The sequence below is a fragment of the Sardina pilchardus genome, chromosome 2 (assembly GCF_963854185.1).
Source record: "Sardina pilchardus chromosome 2, fSarPil1.1, whole genome shotgun sequence".
NCBI lineage: Eukaryota > Metazoa > Chordata > Actinopteri > Clupeiformes > Clupeidae > Sardina > Sardina pilchardus.
In genome coordinates, this window is record NC_084995.1 from 12,443,517 (window position 1) to 12,464,701 (window position 21,185).

At 43.3% G+C, this 21,185-nt stretch overlaps 1 protein-coding gene across 4 annotated transcripts; it reads left to right on the plus strand.

Annotated features, from left to right (window-relative positions):
* Positions 1–1,568: 1,568 nt before the first annotated feature.
* zmp:0000000521 (spindlin-1) lies at positions 1,569–19,915 on the plus strand. 4 transcript variants are annotated; one of them, XM_062518887.1, is made up of 5 exons: positions 1,569–1,649; positions 2,653–2,691; positions 3,834–4,081; positions 7,581–7,814; positions 15,245–19,915. In XM_062518887.1, the coding sequence occupies exons 2-5, from the start codon at positions 2,672–2,674 to the stop codon at positions 15,448–15,450; spliced, it is 708 nt and encodes a 235-aa protein (XP_062374871.1). In that variant the 5' UTR covers positions 1,569–1,649; positions 2,653–2,671; the 3' UTR covers positions 15,451–19,915. The 4 variants fall into 4 exon arrangements, with proteins under 4 accessions (XP_062374871.1, XP_062374881.1, XP_062374863.1 ...); XM_062518897.1 differs by having other exon boundaries at positions 1,569–1,595; XM_062518879.1 differs by lacking the exon at positions 1,569–1,649 and adding an exon at positions 1,810–1,940.
* The last annotated feature ends 1,270 nt before the right edge of the window (positions 19,916–21,185 follow it).

The window sequence follows — 21,185 nt, forward strand, 5'->3', positions numbered from 1 at the left end:
CTATGTTTTGGGGGTATAGGACTATTCAGCTGAAAACCAATATAAAGCATTTTGAAAGAGCAAGCATCGTGCACGGTCAATTGCATGGATGTGTAAGAGCAACTGTTTCAAATATGAGAAATTGCTGTGACTATAGATGATGTGTGGCTGAAGAAGTTTGAGAATTTAAATTCCGATATCTGATAAAAGCCCCAAAACAAAGCATAGAAAAGCAGTGAGAGTTAACAATTGAAAGATAACAGAGAGATCAGAGGATTCAGTTCCCAAAAACGTCGATTTATTTTTTAGGAACACATTTTCAAGAATGAAGAGAGCATCAATCCCACATACCTCATACAGCCATAGCTTCATAAGGCATCAAGAAGCAACGCCTGCCACCCTGTGGTGAAAGATACAAACAACATACAAATGACATTTTGTTGGATTAACCGAGTTGCATGCTCTTGCCTTAGATAAAATGAAATACAATGGTCATAATAAACTCTCTTTTGCATGGGTAATACATTGGGCTATATATGACCTCTCATTTCAAGCAATCCATTGGCTTCTTACAATCATATAGCCTTAGAAAAAAAGAAAGAAAGAGATCTCACTGATTGATGATTTTAAGATGGAAGCTCATACGATATGCATATCTATATCTATGCCAGGCTTGCTCCACATGTGGCATGGAGACCCTGTTCATTTCTATCAGGGAAGAAACAGTGCAGCCTGTGGATGATTGGCAGGTAGCCTAGTCAGTCAGCCGTTAATTCAGTCTGACCGGTGTGCCACCGTCACAAGAAAATGAAGCAAACGAGATACCTGGAAGTGAAGTTTTTTCGTTCCAGTATTTTAAAACAACTAAATATCAGCAAGAGAACACAACTGCCTCGGTAGCCTACACTTGGCCTTCTAGTGTCAGACTGTTTGTAGTGTAATGATTTCATCACAGCACTCATATGCCACTGGCAACTTCTGGTTGGATGCTATGCAGACCATTTCGACATGATCCCACACTGGTAGTTTCCATGTAGGCCTAGGTAGGCTTTAAATTTAAGTTTTAGATAGGCTACTCAATGTAAAAAATAACATAAAAACAACTGAAAAAGAGTATTCTGCAAAGTCCAAGAGATTTGATACACATGACCTTTCTTGGCCCTTTGCATTTACAGTCACAGACAGAGGGCTACACTCGTTCGTTCTACACTGCTACAATGCCATCTGGGAAATGTATGCGTACTGAATAAACAACATGATTGACACAATATAACACAAACAAAAGTCTCATACTGTACTGATTTGGTTTAGGTTTAATGTACTGAATGTACTAATGTACTAATTAACTATTAGGCATAGAGTGCACAACCATACAATGTCGGTAAAATAATCTAAAAAACACAATACAAACCATGCATTCTCAAGTTCACACACCCATCTACGGTAGCTTTAAATAGAGGGACTGATGCATCGTGAACCACATTTCCCAGCCAGACTTGCGAATAATATTGGCTACTGTAGAATTACCCTTTGTTTTATAGGGCTCTGGAACTTGTAGTTCTTCTGTAGCTTCACTATTTCCTTCATTACGTCTCGGAGCCTACACAGTCCATGAGGTAGACAATTCTTTGCAGGGGGAAGTGCACCTTAGACATGAAAATATTAGCCAGGTAATTTTCATTTTGTAAAGATTTCCTGTCTAACAGTTTGCATATGAAGATAATGATTGTCAATCAACACCGAGTCCTTTAAAAATGACTGTTTTGCCTGTTGCGCGCATGCCACCATAAATGCAAGGACAGCATTAGCTGCGTTAGGTTAGTCGTTTTATGTCTGGAATTGACACAATACGGCTGCAATATTCTGGTTGTCGTTGACGTTTACTGATGTGTTGCTAACATTAAACGGCGATTTACCTCGATGAAATGGTAGTGAACGTTTAGAGGAGTGTCAATTGAATGGTGAGAAACAAATAAAGGTAAAATCGATGTTTCGGAGAGGATAGTCTGCTAACGTTACACCCCTGTTCGCAGGCATGCAAGAAGACACCTTCATTTCTGGAAAAGGACTAGCTAGCCACAAGAATGCCGCAACATTACGGATGTCACTTCCTTGAGCGCAGAATAAAGTAGAAAGGCAGAAATCTGACATGGACATGTATTTTTGAAATCTGCTAAGAGTATATTATGAAGACTGATTACATAAACGGGAGCAGTTGTTGTTGACATAAAGCAGCAGAGAGCGGGGTTAGTACGCTGCCACTACTGATCAGACAATAGTCCTGCAACGTTAGCCAGCGTGGCTAGTTGAAGCATTCAGCGCAGCAGTGACAGCAGTAAATTCCTCCCAATACCAAGCTGTGTCCCGGGGTCTCCCTAGTCAGAGCCTAGGCCCTAGCTAACTGTTTCGCGTTTCTGTATGCCTTCTGTCACATGTTCGGAAATGCTTTGTTAAGACCTTCTGATGCGGTTTTTCACCAGCATTTGTCCCAGTTTTTTTTTTTCTTTTTTCAAATGATGAGCCAGTTTGCTAAGATCTGTAGCTGCCATGCCAATAGCAGAAAATTTGCATCGATCCCTAATTACTACCATCTGAAGATGCCTCTGTTTTAGAGGGGGGGAAAACCTAGCTCGTAATCAGAATGTTTACCCTTCTCTCTTCCTCTCACCCCAGGTTTTGAATTGATGGAAAGATGTCCAAAAAAAGGGGGAGGTAGGTGGCAATTCCTTGACATCAGGCCGCCCACATCTGTGTAGTTTACACACATCTGTCTGTATTGATAGGGTACTTCTCAGAGCAGCTGCAGTAGGCTAAATTATGAGATGGACTGTTTATACCGTAGCCTAACATGTGTAGCTTTGGGAGACACTAGTATCTGCTTGATCACCTTAACCACACATCTGCTTAAATTGTACTCACAAAATGAAAATCTTGTCCTATTCCAGCGCAGTTGCCATATAGCCCATAGGCTAGCTATTAAGATGCCATGATTAATCAAGTAAGATGCTGCTGCCTAATTTAAGTGATGTTTTGTGGACTAGCATGTAATAAACCTGAGAATGACCATGCACCAAATGCATACAGGTAGATGTTCACAAACCGTGTGAGTTCTGTAGGCTAGTGGCAGCACAGGCCTATGCGTTCGTCATGCCACAACCTAATTAGAATGGCCAGGGCTCGTCTTGTGAGTTGTCTTCTCTAATTCAGACATAATTTTCTCATTCTCCCACCGCTCCTCTCCCTCTGCTGCTCATCCTGTGCTTTCCTCCACCCATTATCCATCCCTCCTATTCCTCCACTCATTATCCATTCCTCCTATTCCTCCACCAATTATCCATTCCTACTTTCCTCCACCCATTATCCATCCATCCAATTCCTCCACCCATTATCTATCCCTCCAATTCCTCCACCTTTGCTCCATCTTCCAATTCCTCCACCTATCCAATTCCTCCGATGCTTTCTCCATCCATCTCCTCCTCCCTGTGTGTGCACTCCTCTTTTCTCTCTCCTCCATGGTCCACCTCTTTTAAACACTATCCCCCTACAATTCAACGCCCCCACACACACACCTCCTGCTTCTCCTTTTCTCCCCTGACATCCTCTCCTCTCTCCTCCTCTCCTCCTCTCCTTTTCCTCCCTTCTACTCATCTTTTCTCCCATCTTACCTCCTCTCCTCTCTGCTCCCTCCTCATTCTCCTCTGCTCCATGCTCCTCCTCACCTGATCTTTCCCCTGGTCTCCTCACCACTCCTCTTCTCTTTTCCACCCCTCCTCTCTCCTCCCCCTCTCCTTGCTCTAACCCTAACCCTAACCCTGCCCCACACCTGCCCTCCCCTGCTCGTCCCACCCCGGTAGGAAGCGTAGCAGCGGGGAGCTGAGCGACGGCCTGTCCCCAGACCCCAGCAGCCTGCTGGGCAAGCGTATCCAGCACAGCTGGCGCGAGAAGGGCGCGCTCACCAAGTGGAAAGGCACAGTACTGGACCGCCTCAGCGTCAACCCTTCACTCTTCATGGTCAAATACGACGGCTTCGACTGCGTCTACGGCATCGAGCTCTTCAAGGACGACAGGGTGTCCAACCTGCAGGTCCTCACCGAGAAAGTGGGTGAGTGAGCAGCACACCGGAGCACAGCGCGGATGGTGCAGGAGCTGGGCTAGCATGCAGCAATCACACATTCCCAGCTGCCACTGTTGTGCCCTTGAGCAAGGCACTTAAACGTGACGGCCCACTGGGACTCTCCCTGCAATTGGTCTCTGTAGGTCACTTTGGATAAAAGCGTCAGTAAAAGACATTAAACCAAAAAAAAACCCAGCAAAAAAAAAATGCGGCCAACAGAGAGAGGGGGAAACTTCCCTAAGACAGTTACGGTTTGGACTTATTCCAGGGAAGTAAAGTTGGTTATAGGCAACCACCTTTCTATTGGTAACAGAAGTTCTGTTGGTTGGTGCCAGCGGTGATGGTGAAGTTGAGTCCTCTGCAAAAGAAGAGGGAAAATCCAGCCAGAGGCCAATCAGATTATCTCTTGTCAATTGTTTTAGATGGTTCCACAGTGTTGTTTATGAGCATGATCCTGAGGTTTGACACCATGGTTCTGAGGTTTATAAGGCTGGCTCTAAGGTTTTGCGGCATGCAAGGTTCTGAGGTTTAGGATCATGGCGCTGAGGTTTATGAGGCTGGCTCTAAGGTTTTGCGGCATGCAAGATTCTGAGGTTTAGGATCATGGTTCTGAGGTTTATGAGGTTGACTAAGGTTTTGCGGCATGCAAGGTTCTGCGGTTCATGAGCATGGTTCTGAGGTTTAGGGACATGGTTGCAGATGGCTGCAGAGAGTATTGTTCAAAGTGTTCATTGAGAAGGGGTTCTATCTTGTGATGTGACTACATTTCTTTAAGATATGCTAGTTCAACAAGGTTTTGTTGATTTTCCATAGCAGCCATCTTGCCCTGCTATCCAATTTGGGTGAGGTCAGGGTTGAGCCTCTGTTCTATAGAAGGACATAGGGTCCAGTTGGGTCCGATCGGGGAGTATTCTCAGATCCTCTCTGGGGATGACATGGTGTTTTGTCTCCCAACTCCATATTTAGCAGTGTGGACTTCCCGTCTTGGCACTGATGACGGAGGTAGTTTGGAGTGAGTCCAGTTTTAAGGTTAATGGTCAAACAGTTGTAACCCCTGGCACAAGATCTATATGTAGACTTGGAGACTCAACTGGCTTTCCCGCCGCATAGTGTAACGCTCCGGTGTATAAACAGGAAGTGGTTCTATTTTCTCACCTATGCTAGGGTGCTAAGGATGTCACTGCATGATGTTGTCATGGCAACAGGTTCACAATGAGAATGGTGCTAGTGAGCCTTAGAGCAGATAGAGAAATGGACAGTTGAAGATGAGGTGTAAAGCACATATGCACACACACACACACACACACACACACATATGATATGTACACATATGTGGACATATGTGGACACACACACACACATACTAATATGTACACACACGCACAAACACACACAGACACATACACATATGTGCGCACAGACGACAGGATAGTGAAGAGAGGACTGGAATTAGGCTAAGGGAAAGATGGGGCTTGGGAAATGACTTCAGGCTGGACTCACTTGAGCATGTGGCCCTTGGGCCCTGAACCTGTTGGTGGTAGGAACACCAACACTACCGCTGTGCTGTGGCTTCCCCATTCTCACCTTACTTACCCCGGCCCGTACCTGCTGGCATCCTTCATGGTGCTATTTAATCAGCATCTTTCGATATGCCACGTCTGTTAGGAGCTGTATTATCTTGGCAAGGGTGAATTGGCAACTCATATGGATTTAAATACATTTGTGTCCAACATTTTAGGGAATTAATCCTTTTGTGTTCCTCGAACAAATGTGATATCTTTCACTATAAATAATTTATGAAAAATGAATTCCTCTTTTTTCCTCTTTAGTAAAGGCATTGAACGACTCAAGTGCAACTAAAGAAAGCGCTGTTATGTGTAAACCACAGTGATGATCGATTAGGAAGAAGAAAATGATCATGTGTGAGATGTTTAGTTGGACACAGAAAGATGCAGAGGACTCTAGACAGCAGTGGCATGATACTGGATGGAGGATTCAAGCATAGGCTAACTGACTAAATAACAGATTGGACATTTTTTGTTTATGTTGGTAGACAAAAACTCCCCATCTACCTCTCCATACTAATGGTGTAGTTTGTTCTGCTCCAGTGCCTACTCTGCATAGCAGACGAATGCTGCGCTGAACGCTTGGAGCTCTCAGATGTAGTAATCTGGCTGCATGGCTGTGGTGCTGATGCGAGGAGATTGCGTTTTAAGCTGAAGACGCGGGCGGGCGTCAGTGTGTGTGGATGCGATGGCCATGACAGGCTAGTGCCTGCGGGGTCGCCTGGGGTCACAGAGGATTTGTCGGATCTTCGGCACCGTTCACAAGCAATGATGCTGAGGGAAGACTACAGACCATGCAGTGAAAAGAGTCTGCAGTGTAGCGTGTTCAGCGAGTAGTGGCCATATGTGCGTCTGGAAGCAAGTATATACTGCTTATACTATTATAGATGCAGTTCAGCTTCAGTTTTTGGTATTTGAGCTCAGCAGCCAATCAAATTAAACCTCTTCTGTCCATGCTCCTGAAGCAATGTATTGATTGGCTGGGATTTTCAACCAGGTCCGAACCACTATGTTTGTGTCCCATTCACAAAGCAAGGACTTAGGTGTGAGCACTAGAGTTTTTTTGTGCACACACACACACACACACACACACACACACACACACACACACACACACACACACACACACACACACACACACACACACACACACACACACAGAGACACACAGACACACCCACACACACACACACTCACACACACACTGAGCCCTGTTATCTCTCATGTCCTGTCCTAAAACCTCTCTCTCTCTCTGTCTCACCCCTTCTCTTTCACTTTCTTAATTAATTGCTGTACTCTCTCAAACATTAGCAGTCCTAATCACTCTTTGCAGATAACTTCCTCTCTATCTCTCACCCTCCATATCTTTGTGGTCATCCTTTCTGACACTATCCTGGATCTTGTCACTGTTTTACAGCATCCTCATTCAGTGGACTGGACATAGACATATGAGTTTGTTCACCTCTGGAAGAGCTGCAGATTATTGGGCATAGACCATACGAGTGTGTACACCTCTGGAAGAATTGCAGATTGTTCTTAATGTTGAAAACCCTTTGGGGCTCCTAGAATTACCTTCATCACCTTGACATTATTATATGTTGTACAGTTATCATGTTGTGTATGTGACATACTTTATGTTTTTAGACTAACTCTTTGTAAAGAAATGGTATAATTTGAGTGGTGGCCAGTGGCCACATACCTCACATACCTCAATGTCCTTCGGTCACTTCTTGTGAAGCCCAAACTTGATTGTTGAACTCAATCCATTTACATACTGTTCCTAAGTGAATAATAAGACTTACAGAGACCAATGACCTAGTTCCGATGCTGTAGTGATGATGTTATGATTGTGTGTGGTAGCCAGTGATGAAGCTGTTGTGTGTAGCTATTCTTGTGTAAGACTGGTTTGTGTGTCCCTGTAGTGAACAACAAGATCAAGGTGCCCCACGATGCGGAGGAGCTGGTGGGGAAGGCCGTGGAGCACCTGTTTGAGAAGGAGGACGGCGAGAAGAACGAGTGGAGGGGCATGGTGCTCTCCCGCGCCCCCATCATGACCAACTGGTACTACATCACCTATGAGAAGGACCCCGTGCTCTACATGTACCAGCTCTGGGACGACTACAAGGACGGGGACCTACGCATCCTACCTGAAGCAGGTGAGACGCCTACGCATCCTACCTGAAGTAGGTGAAATAGGGAAGGGGGGAAACCTAAGCGAATCACAAGAGATTGGGGCAGGGAACATGTGTGCATTCTACATGATGCGTGATGAAGTGAGATACTAGGGGTCAGATGGGAGACCTTCGTATCCTACCTGATGCAAGTGAGATACTAGGGGTCAGATGGGAGACCTTCGTATCCTACCTGATGCAAGTGAGATACTAGGGCTCAGATGGGAGACCTTTGGCTTAGTTAGAGAGGGGTGTGGGAGTGTTGCTTATCCTATCTCATGCAGGTGAGATAGGGAGGGAGAGCTGTATAGCACTAGCCAGTGGGTTTGTGTGTGTGTATTGCAACAGTATCACACCTGCTTTGCTTTCTAGGTCAGTGTTTCCCAACCATTATTCCTTGAAAGCCCCCTTGCCTGTGTCTAAGACAAGCCAGGGCCCCTTACCCAAACTCCTACCCGCATACACACACAAGACATTGTTTTATTCAACAATCGGGGTCCAGAGATTAAATACCAATGCCTAGTCTAGCCCGACTTGAAGGTTGCTTACACAAGTTCAGAGGTAATAAATAGCTACATGTATTTAAATGTGGAACAAAAATATGTTTTTTATTTTGGATTATGCAGAGTTTTGATTGATTTTTTTTTAATTCATGACAGTTAAGTTATTTCACAACTTTAAATACCTGTTAATTGGGATATTTCTGTATGTTGTGACAGCTTATTTCCAGCTCATATATTAGTTTCTGTTGCCAGTTGTATTTTCTCTGCGTCAGTTAGCAGTTTCCTGCTCGAGGTCACAGGTGGAGTAGGGCTTTGGAGCGATTGCGATCAACAGCTGGGTTCACAAGAGACAGAGACACAGACAGAGACAGAGACAGACAGACAGACAATAAAATAAATATCAGTCTATAGGGCTGTGGAGGAGTCTTAACTGTGTATGCCAATGTGAGGCCCTGTTATTAGACTTCCTTGTTGTGTTTATTAGTGTGAGGGAGCAGAGTGTGTGTGTGTGTATGTGCACCTTTCCTCTGCCCACACTGGTCACTGTCAAAGGTGGTGGAGTAGAAGGCTAGTATGGAGGTTGAGACCGTGGGCTGGCCTTGGCCTTCATTCCCTCTGTAGTGAGCGAGTGGTGTTCTGCCCTGCACTGGTAGAAGTTGGACACAGCTGAGATCGGAGGGCTAATGAACATTGCAAGCAGATGGATGTAATGACAGAAAATTGGTCATGAGTGTGTATCTGATAGCTGTGTGGTATTTAACAGTTGGAGGATGCTAGTATTCAAACATGTTTATGGTTAGAGTCATGTTATCTCTGTTTTATGTCCTGGATGGAGTGGCTGGACTTCAGGGTGCTTCAGCAATGTTCTAGAGCTCACTTGGCATCGTCATAGTGTATTTGAAGCCAGGCTGACATTGTATGACCTTGGCTCGATTTTATCCCCGATTCAGTCAGAGCAGACTAATAAGAATCGGGCTGAACTCTTGTCTTATTATTTGTCATGCAGTTTGAGCAGGCTCAGGATGCCTGAGTAGAAAACGTCATGTCAGACATGTCTGTTGGTCTTCTAGTGTGAGCTGTTCGAACACACAGTGTTAGTGGAGCAATGGTGAATGATTGAAAAATGTCAGTTACCATATCGTACATAAATGAGGAAAATCAAACAGTGTCTGTCTGGCCCAAAGCCTCCTGTTCTATCTAGCTTGTAGAATGCAGACTTCTAGTGGGACTCACTGTGAAATTATGACCACCAATCATATAATTTCATTTTTAATTTCAATTTTTATTTATTTATAGAGCGCCAAAACATTACACATGTCTCATGGCGCTTTACAGAGTGTTAAACCTTCAAAGAGAGCCCATGAGCAACAGGGGCAAGGAAAAACTCCCTAGAATTGGAGATACATATGGAGATACATATAGGAAGATCCACGACTCAAGGGCCCAACCCATCTGCCTAGGGTCAGTTAAGTAGAGTAAAGTCATTTGTAGTATCAGAAGGTTCAAGCAATCCAGTATAGGGAATAAATTGTCCATCAGTAATCCATTAGTAATTTTGGAGGGTAATGGGTCGCTGGGATGCATGGGCCGGGGATCCTGGCAGGGAACCACAGCAGGTAGTGGTAGGGCAGTCATAGGGATGATGATGGCAATGGCACTCAGGGGGATGGAACTTCAGGTGTGATGAGGGCCAGGCACAGAGATGGCTGATGACTGGTAATGGTTCACCTCACAAGTGAGGTATAGGGCAAAGGGAAGAGAAATAAAGTGTGATAGTATTACTATAAGTCATGATGGTTGGTATTAATAAGTATATAAATGGGGATATAAATTATTATACTATAGAGGGAAAAGGCAGAGGGGGAGAGGGAGTTAATATAGTCTAGGATGTGATGTTAGCTGCTACAACAAAGAATAGTCCAGATTTATCTTTCTATTTTTGCATAGCATTGTGGCATAGTGCTGTTCTAGAATGTGCAATGTTGACTTACAGTGGGATTAACTGTAGGATGTTGATCTCCCATCATCTGTGCTCTGTGTGAAGCAGAAGTCTAGGATGTGATGTTAGCTGTGACGAGATCAGTGTGTGTGTGCAGCAGAAGTCTAGGATGTGATGTTCGCTGTGACGAGTCTCACTGCATCTCGTAAGTCAGTGTGTGTGACCGGTGCCCTGAGGAATTGATGAAGACTTGCAGAGATGATTAGTCTACTGTGACACACACACACACACACATATCCATACTCAAACACACACACACACACACACACAGTAGACAGGAAACAGGCAGAGGGTAAAGTCCACACATTCATCCTGATAGGAGTCTCTCTCTCACACACACACACACACACACACACACACACACACACACACACACACACACACACACACACACACACACACACACACAAGATCACCTGTAGGTGGTCAAGGAACACCGCACATCTAGCCTTTACCACAGAAAATGTGCTTGGGACCGGAAGAGAACAGGTGTAGCTCAATCCAAGGTCATGAGTCAAATTTGTGAAGGCAAGTCTAGTGGCTGCTTGCTTGTTATGAGGATAATCATAAGCCCCAATAAATAGTGGAACTCTTTTTTGGCAACTCCGAAATAATGACTGTTAGGGGTGCTCCAACATGGGTACCTAACTATTCGATTCGATTTCGATTATGGGATTTTCGATTCTTCGATTCTGCGATTATAATGATTGTCGATTCGATTCGATTATTGGTGCCACGATTCTTCGATTATTGCTATTTTTAATGCATTTTTCTATATTAAGATTGATTTAGTCTTCATCTGTTGCTACATTTGTAAATAACTAGCCTATCAATTATAACTCGGTTCCTCTATAACTACACTCAATAAGTAAATAACAAGGTTTTTTGAACATTTGAAATATTCTATTTTATGACCGTTATGTTAACATTCGCCTTGACATTAAATTGACATATTGAAGGTTGGCTGGATAGAGTACTAGACTATGGCTAGATCAGCTAATTTATTTAAGAAAACGTGTTCATTCATAAATAAACAAGGATCCAATATTCCGACAAGCATGTTTAAAGGCTGGGCAGAGAGATTATATCAATAAAACGGTTTCAAGACCCAATTTAGGCTACAGAGCCATAAAAAGAACCTCTGCTGTACAGCCAATAAAGCAAGAACGAGTGACTGACTGAACGAGAGACCTGCACCTTGCCTGCCGCAAGGTAGTGAGCTTACAAACGAAAGCAGCAAGCTACGAACGAGGAGAAATGCTGAACGAGATGAACGTTAGCTTGGTTTAAACTTTTTTCATTAGTCTCATGTTTTGACATGCACGTGGTCACTGACTGTTGCTTAAAAGTGCACATGATCATGAAGTTGCAGCTACTTTGAAAGGTTATTTTTTGGGCTTTTTATGCCTTTAATTGGACAGGACAGTAGAGAGAATGACAGGAAGCGAGTGGGAGAGAGAGCTGGGGTGGGATCCGGAAAGGACCACGGGGCGGGAATCGAACCCGGGTCGCCGGCGTGCGGTGCAGGTGCCCCAGCCAGTTGCGCCACGGCTGGGGCCTGAAGTTGCAGCTACTTGTATGGTTTTGAACTACCATGGCCATGTACAATCCACAACTAGCTAGCCAACAAGTTTCTGCCACTCGCGAAGTACATTTGTTTTCTTTCATGGAAACGGTTGCTATGCATTCCTGCCTCTCATTGGCTTATTCGATGAGAACGTCTTAGAATCAGTACAGATAACATTTATGATTGGTTTGGCCCAGTATTCACAGCAGCAGTAGGTTAGTGTGAAGTGCTCTGTTTGTTGTGGTCCCACTCAAACACGCACGTTAAGGTTCTGGTTACATGTTTTTTGTTCCGGTCTTGCGGCAATACATCAAAGTGAATTTAATTTATTTATTTATTTATTTTAAGCATCGACATTAATTAATCGATGCCAAATCGTCACGTGCCGCATCGCGATGCATCGCCAAATCGATGAATTGCACCCACCCCTAATGACTGTATTCCTGTATTCTGACTTCAGTGTGTATAGTTATCACCATGATTGAGAGATACAAGATCAATAATCAGGACTTTAGATAGTAAGAACCTTGAAGAGGTACCTCAGTGATTTAGTGTGAATTTAGGGAATAGGACTATGAGTGCCTGGGTGGTGGTAAGCCATAGAAACAAATCGTCTTCTCACAAAAGGAACAAGAAATCTGTGTGTGTGTGTGTGTGTGTGTGTGTGTGTGTGTGTACTCTCTCTGTTCATCTCTCAGCAACTGAGATCAAGCTAAACCGCAGCTGTAGGGTAAACCCCCAGTGACGCAGTGATAGAGCGTAAGAAGCTGTTGTGCATGACTTCTTGCATCACAAGCATGATTAAAACTAATTACATTGTGTTCCATTCTAAAAAGCAGCTAAGCTAGCAACAGAGCATTTGCTGCATAATGTAAATGTGCAGACATGCTCCTCTCTTTCGGTCATTAAACCCACCATTTCCTCTCCCGCCATTTCCTTTCTCTTTCTGTCTCTCTCAAATTTGAATTCAGATTCAAATATTTTATTGGCATTACTCATATTGCCAAAGTAGTTATTAGATAGTACGGTAACACTTTATTTTAATGTGTCACTGTTACAGTGTACCTACCTAGTTAGGTACAGTGGTACAACCTGTGTAACAACATGTACTAGCATTGTACTTGCATGCTGTATTTGTGGGTACCTACATATAGTTGTTACATTGTAATACTGCTTTTTTTGAGTGCTTTTTCAAAACTTTGCCAATTTGCCTACATTTTTCATCAGAGGCAAAGGGCTGACCTGAGACCAGCTGGATGGGGTAAATCTGGTCATGATATACAATAGGGGTGTCAACAATAATCGATTCGGCGATGCATCGCAATGCGGGGCATGCACGATTCAGCATCGATGCGGCAACGTGCCATAATCGATTATGTCACTATTTATTTTCTGGCCTCGACTACAAAATAGTTGACGTTTCAATTAATTCCCGGGGCATTTCCAGAGCAATGTTGCAATGACATGCGCCGCCTGTACAGTGTTTTCCACACATAGACTAGTTTGTAGCAGTGCACCACAGATTTAACACGGCCGCCACATAGGCTATGCGTTTTGTTTTTCATTATTTTTTTTAACGCAATTTAAAACACGCATGGTATTCGTAAAGCTGCATTTCCTTCCCCTGCTCTCCCTTCGTCTCTTACTCACGCACAAAGCCACAGCCCCTCCCCTCCGTGCACACCGTGTCTGTCTCCATGAAAGATTTCCATTGTAGACTATGCGTGCAACTTTACCGAACAGTAGAAGTAAAGCCCCTCTCCGCACTTTTTTTGGTAAACAAGCCTACTCATAGCGCTTTGATGTAGTCGGATCTTTCCATAACACTTGTTGTAACGTTAATAAGACTAGCCTAAGCTAGGCCTATAATGCCAACATTATTTTTTATTTAGGCCTATAGGTCATTAAGGAAACGTAACAAATGTGTTGTTGCTTGTGTAACCCAGACATCAGCAACTTTCATTTTATACGACTTCTCGTGGCAGCTCCCTGTCCTCACGGCTGCACTCGTTTGTGGTTTTTAGCGCATGTTCATCAGGTCACGGAGCTGCCTGAGCCTCTACGTCAACAATGAATGAGAAATTATTATCAATTCGTGCAAGTAGGCTATGCTACAGCTACACACATTTCCCCCCTAAACATACAGGCAATGAGAAGCCTTGAATTAATATGTTTTTAATGTATATGTATCAGACAATAACTATAGGGACAATTTTTCGGGATTCGGGATTCCGGACAACTGCTTGTATTTTGTGACTGTCCCGAATTTTTTGGTCACCCTGAATTGAACAGTCCAACCAGAACCAGTAGACTATGATAGCCAATTATGCTTTGTTTACAATAGGCTATTATTTTGAGGCTTTAACCAGACAGCTGAATTAAAGAGGTGGAGTTGTAATATGAATAGTAGTCTATAATATGCATAACGTGAGCGGTCATGAATATCAGAATTTCAGTATTTTCTCTTTTTATATCAGGATATACAGTAATATAATACTCCAAGGTTTGAAATGTTATTTCATACAATTTCTAGGTCCCTCCCCACATAACAGCCAATACAATATTTTGTTCAATATCTGACTGCTTGTATTGCCCCATGTCTGATGACAAATTTGCCTTGTTGTGTGCAGTAGAATTTTGATGCATCGCAATGCATCGTAGAATCGAATTGAATCGAATCGTTACCTGGTGAATCGTAATCGAATCGAATCGTGAGGGCAGTGCCAATGCACACCCCTAATATACAAACCATTCTTAGCTCCAGTCAAGGCCTCATTTTCCTCAGTGTACATGTAACAGCTGCACTGCTACACCTTTGTTACTCTTTGATACAGTGGAATAAACCTGTTAAGTGTACCAGTTAAGTACTTGCATGCACATACATGTATGTTTTGTCTTTGATGTCTTGGAACACGTCTGCCATTACCCTACGTAGCACATCAACTGTGTTGGTACACACTTATTTCTCTTTGATACAGTGGCATAAACCCATTAAAATGAAGTGTACCAGTTATGTACATTAAATCTATCATGACCAGATTTACCCCATCCAGCAGGTCTCAGGTCAGCCCTTTGCCTCTGATGAAAAATGTTGGTAAATTGGCAAAGTTTTGAAAAAGCACTCAGTATTACAATGTAACAACTATATGTAGGTACCCACAAATACATCATGCAAGTACAATTCTAGTACATGTTGTTACACAGGTTGTACCACTGTACCTAATATGTAGGTACACTGTATCAGCGACACATTAAAATAAAGTGTTAATACTATAGTAATAACTCCCTCTCTATAATAACAATAATAACTCTGTCTCTCTCTCCCTCCTTCCTTCTCCCTCCATAGAGAATAAGCACTTGCTCCCTGCGGACAGGAAGCCAGGGGAGGAGTCGGAGAGCCTGGTGGGGAAGCAGGTGGAGTATGTGACGGATAAGGGCGTGAAGCGTACGGGCCTGGTCATCTACCAGGTGCCCGCCAAACCCTCGGTCTACTACATCAAGTACGACGACGACTTCCACATCCACGTCTATGACCTCGTCAAGACCACCTAAGGCCAGTTAACGAGGATACATCACAACAATACCACCAACAACAACAACAACAACGACAGCAACAACATCATCAACATCAACAATGACAACAACAGTGTATGAAAATGGAAAAAAACAAAACGTAATGTATTTATGATGACTCAAACTCAAACTCGCCCCACAACTCCATAGCGCCCCCCACCTGTCTGTCAGCTGTAATCGTGTTCTCCAGCGTAGTGTAGCCGGCTTCAGTTAGCGTACACACCACATACAGAGAGACACACACACACACACACACACACACACACACACACATACAAGGACTAAACCAAGTGCGGGGGTTGGGGGGGGGGGTGGTTCAGCTCACATGCTCATGAGTAGTTATACGTTGGGGAACAACTGATCGTGTGAATACTTGTGTTTGTTCAATATGAGTTTGTGCTTTGATTAGGTCAAATATGTGATTCGTATATATGTATTTCAAAAGATATTTCTACCAGTGTGTGTGTTGCTAATTGTTTTGGGCAGGGTTTGAAATGATCGATCACCCTGATAGGATTTCGTTAATGGCGAATCATCATACTTTTCGCACCTTTTTTTAAAAAAAAAGTGTCAACTACACAAAGAAAACATCAACTTCACATTCAGATCTCAACACAACCTTATATCATCAGGCTGTCATGGCATTAATTGCTCACATAAGTTCTATAAACTGCATAGAGTTACTACACAAATCAAATTAGAGATGCACTCCTAGACAGGTTCCCCTAATGAATCAGAGCCTGACTGGGACGGGACAGCCAGCAGAAAGCTATTCAAACTAAGTGAGATGGTTTTAGCTGGATCTTGAGCTAAGATGTTTCCAGCCAGCCACAAGCAGTCGCTCAGCTGTACACTTTTACAGTGAGCCATTCCGTTACTATGACATCATAACTGTCCGCCTTGTTCTGTGGTTCCACCTAGGCTTGTCATAAAGGCATTTCCAGGGAAACTGGTTTTTATTGCATTTTTAACCGAGTTCCTCTGATGGACAATCCGGCCTTTAGCCCTTAACTAGGGGCCTAGGGGCTACAACGGATGTCTTTACTTCCCTTAAGGAGTGAGGCATTAGTCAACTAGTCTCATAGCTTTCACTCATATGCTTTTGAAGCTATGCTCTCCCATTGTACCTTGATTGATAGCCCATTTGCAAACTAACTTTCCACTGTCCTTGTGTCAGATATCATGGAAACAAACTGCAGAAATCCCCAGAGGGAAGCACACCTATGGATAATATCTACATTAACAGTATATTATACAAAATGTTATGGGGATGGGGGTGGGGGGGTGAATGGCAGTGTGAATCTGCCGTAAATCTTGAACATGAATGATAGATCCTTTGTAATTATTGACGTTTTTTCCTAATGTGTGTCGATGTAGCATAGCTGTGAAACAGCTAAGAATGAAGCTACAGGGCTCATAACGTTAATTTATCTCCGATTCATCTGACCGATAACAATGCACTTTTAAACAAGTACTTACAGGCTTCTTAACGTAGCATAGTCCCCATTTCAATCTCTATTTACGCCAAAATATAGCTAATATGCTAGTAGCTAAATTCAAAAGCCATTGGAAAGCTGAAGCTAATATATAGCGCTGTAGCTAACGCTCTTGGCCACCTAGAGAAGCACATGGTTTTAGATTTGGGCGGCTAAAGCATCTAAGATGTGGTCTTCCAGCAGGCTGGCACTGCTGCTGGTCCCTTCCCCTTGACCAGTAGACTCGGATTGGATCTTTTTTTTTTTCCCCAAAAAAAAGAAAGATAGAATGGACTAAACAAATTATGCACGATAAGCTAGCAGCAGATATAGTGTAAAGAGAAAAATAAACAAAAATTCAGACACATTGTTGTACTATGATAATTTAAGTTGTGGCTTTTGATGATCATTGGAGCATCAACTCTCGAAGTGAACTCTTGGCATTTTCCCTTGAAGTGCTACACAGCTTTGCCGAATCGGACTGGGAAGTTAGCGTTCCTTTTCAGCGGTGCCGTTAGTTAGGCCAGGCTGTGTTCTTCGCCGTGATTGGAGGAGTCGGGCGCGCCCTTTCAGTGCATGCGTGTCCCCCTCCGTCCCACGGCGGCGCCATGTTAGCTTAGCTCAGCTCTGCTCTGCTCTGGGAGTTGTGCAGTCGTGGCAGCCTTGCCCCCATCTGTTTGGACTCAATACTCAACTCTTCTGGTTTTTGTTTTCCTGTGTTTGTTGTAAATATTGCAAACAAAAATAAATGCTTGAACTGATTACTTTTTTTTTGAGGGAGGGATGGGTAGGTATGGGACTAGTCGTGACGTAATGATTTGGCCTATTATACTTGTAGCAAATGCACTTTAATTCTGGGCTTTGTCCTCTTGTTCTTCTTAAACAGACTCTTGGCCTAATCACACACACCCAAGCCAGAGTGCATGCTGAAGTAGCTTAGCATCCTCATGCTAATTGGCGGAGCATAGATCAGTTTAATTGATTACGGGAGTTGTATTGTTGAAAACATCAGTCTGGAGAAACAAGCAAAAGGAAATTTAGAATAAGAATGTGTCGCAGTTTGTTACGGAGTTATTTTTTTTGTGCTGCGGAGATTGTCACCACAACTTTGAATGGTGAAGTGCACCCCCTCCCTCAGTGAAGTCCTCTGGTTTCTCTGGTCGCCCTTCGCGCACAGTAGCTGAGGGTGACCCAGGAACCTCATGCTAAAATACCCCATTGAAAAGGATGACTTCTCCTAGAGAGACAGACAGATGTGAAGCAGCCCTAACAGCATCTGGCCCTGTTCTGGCCAAACTGGCTCTGATTTGGCTTAAATCAGTTCTAGCCAGCTGCTGTGTGGGCTTGTGAATTGTACAGACCCTAAGACTTTGTCTAAAACTTATTTGCTGGCTTTCCCCCCTTCTTCCTCCTTTCTTCTTCTTCTTCTTCTTATTCTGGACACAGATGTCTTTGAGTCTATATATTCCCAGTGTCGCTGTTGTTCTGTGTGTGTGTATACTGTACAGATTTGACCAGTGGGGGACATTCTCCTTATTGGTTTCTGCCCGTTTGGGTTCCGCTGCCTCTTCTGGCTCTGCATGCCTATCTGTCTGTCTGTCTGTCTGTCTGTCTGAGGTTGTGGAGGAGTGTCTGCATAAGTGCCAAGGTGCTGGAGCGGGTCTTAGCCAGACAGGAGCTGCAGGTGGAACAGGCCTGTGTCTGGTTCTGGTTCTGGTTCTGATGGGTAACCTCTGCTGGCCCAGAAACGGCCGTGGCCAAACTCTTACCACAGGAGTGCCAACGAGCGTGCAGGGCAGGAGTTTGTTGATATAACAGGTTATAGGCTATCGTACAAAAACAGTCAGAGAATGAAAATACATTACCAGCTCAGAGGATTTGTCTCAAATACACACCAGAGGAGTGTGTGTGTCTGTTTGTGTGTCTGTGTGTGTGCACACGTGCACGCGAGTGTGTGTGTGTGTGTGTGTGTGTGTGTGTGTGTGTGTGTGTGTATGTGTGTGTGCGTGCGTGTATGTGTGTGTGCGTGCGTGCGTGTGTGTGTGTTTCGTGTTTGATTGGACACAATCCAATATTTGGCGGTACTGTTTTTTTAGACTGGGAAGCCCAGTCCGTAGATGTAATATTAAGTAATAGTTCAGCCCTGGCACAGCACAGGTGTGGAATAGGGAAGGAACTTTAAGTTTGCGGGTGCCTGTCCAGGCTGTACTTGTAGAGAACCCTGCCAGCTCACCAGTGCCTCCCCCTGACTTGGCTGGCTAAGACCTGCACTGGAGTTGTACTTGTAATCAACTTGTATGGTTCAGTTTTGGGTTGAGTTAAAAGCTGGGTTTTAAGATATTAATAAGCAAGATAAACTGTGAGTGACCCTGGATCTTGGGTTAAGCTCATGGAAACTATATATTGTACTTATCCCCTTTGAATAATGACCATGTTTGTAATAAATACAGATATCATTAAGGTCTGTAAAAAAGTTTTTTTTCTTCTTTAAAGCACACAAGATTTTAAACAAAAAGACAGAATCTTAAGTTCCTGAAGATGTTCAATTGTTCTAAACAAACCAAAACCAATGCTTAAATTTTAGGACTTTTTTTTAAGTATTTAGTTTTCTCCTTGGCTGTCAAAGCAGAGATTGATGGCATGGGCTTACCTATGTTGTGCTCTTTTGATTGGCGGTTTGTTTAGCCACGCGGCTCCTTTGTGAATAACTCTCTCTTGCTCCTGTGTGTTTGTTTGTTTGTTTGTTTGTTTGTTTGTGTTTACTCTTGTGCCGTCTGCTGGCTTCTGGTAATGCACAGCTGCCCATGTATACGTTGATGACACACTTGTGTGTTTGACTCCATTTTCGCTGCTTATTACCAAAGTTCACTTTTCCGTAGGCGACTACATCAAGGAGTGTCAAATCCACACCCATCATGTTTATGTAACAATGCTACCATTAAATAAAATAAAGACGATATTTTTTTGCACTGGTGACAAATGTGTTTGTTTAACTGTTTGCAGATGTTTTGATAAAACCTGCAGTCTTTAGCACTGCATCGAATGTGAATGAATTTCATGAATGAAATCTATAAGAAGAGAAGGAGCGTACCTCCTCACCAACACAACATGCACAAAGTGCAACTCTGCGCTTACCACACACCTATCTTCTACCTCTCCTGACCTCTCCTGTCATTTCTGATCTGAACATACAGTACCACACCACACATATTGTCAAGATTTTGACTACACTCTTGATGAGACTTGACAGGAACATCACCAACACATTGTTATGATCACTGATTTTGGTAGACATTATAACCTTTAGCTGATTCTAATGTGTTCTATTTTGGTCATCTGGTACACGATTATCTTACTGGAATTCTGAAATCAAATACTGTAAAGACTACAACTTACAGCTGCCTTAAACTACCATTCTGGTTTGTAGAAAGCATGGAATTGCGCAATTCCTAAAGATTCTGACCTTTGGCTACCAGACTATGATAAGCATAGCATATTGTCATGGTTATACTAGGTAAGAGGCTATATTTAACTGTGTGATGATTTTTTGGCTAATTTGAGGAGGGAAATGATGAGATTTTTGTTAAGTATTTAAGTATTTTAAATACTCTACAACCCCTCGAAGTATTTTGCTACAAAGTACATTTGATTTTTTCCAATCCTGCAAAATACAAATTACAAAATACACTAAAGTAATTAAATACGTATGTTAAATACATATAATTGAAATACTGCCCAAATCTGTTTGAGAGTATAGTCACATGTTTGGAGGTCGACAGGTTAAGGGTTATTCCTTTAGGGATCACATGGGGGATGCTATATGGGTGAGACTGAGTAGCCTACCATTGTTTCCTTCAGTGTAAACTAAAGCCATGATGTTATCAGTGAAACAGAGGACATGTTCACACTAGTCATAGAATGCGTCTTGGGCAAATCTGATTGCAAGTGTCTCGTTCTAAAGACTGGTGTGAACAATGACCAAAACGCTTTGGAATCTGATTGTTCTTAGTGGACACCTCATCTTTCGTGGTTGTGGATATGAGAGAGTGCCATTTAGTTTACTCCCCCAACACTCATTAATCCTACCAGTCAGGGATGGAAACGGCCACCTCTCGGATTCAAGTCCGATTCCCTAACCAGTAGGTGACAGTCCAGATGTGCATGAGGCAGTTGGCCTGCTGTTTGATGTGATCAGGCCAGGGTCCATGTGTTATCTCTCTTTGGTGCCCCTCCCTCTTC

What these genes read in the sequence shown, in the direction of transcription:
- zmp:0000000521 (XM_062518887.1), top strand. Translation starts at nt 2,672, where the DNA reads ATGTCCAAAAAAAGGGGGAG. An exon ending in ATGTCCAAAAAAAGGGGGAG is followed by an intron (nt 2,692 to 3,833) that starts GTAGGTGGCAAT and finishes CCACCCCGGTAG; the next exon opens with GAAGCGTAGCAGCGGGGAGC. An exon ending in ACGCATCCTACCTGAAGCAG is followed by an intron (nt 7,815 to 15,244) that starts GTGAGACGCCTA and finishes CTCCCTCCATAG; the next exon opens with AGAATAAGCACTTGCTCCCT.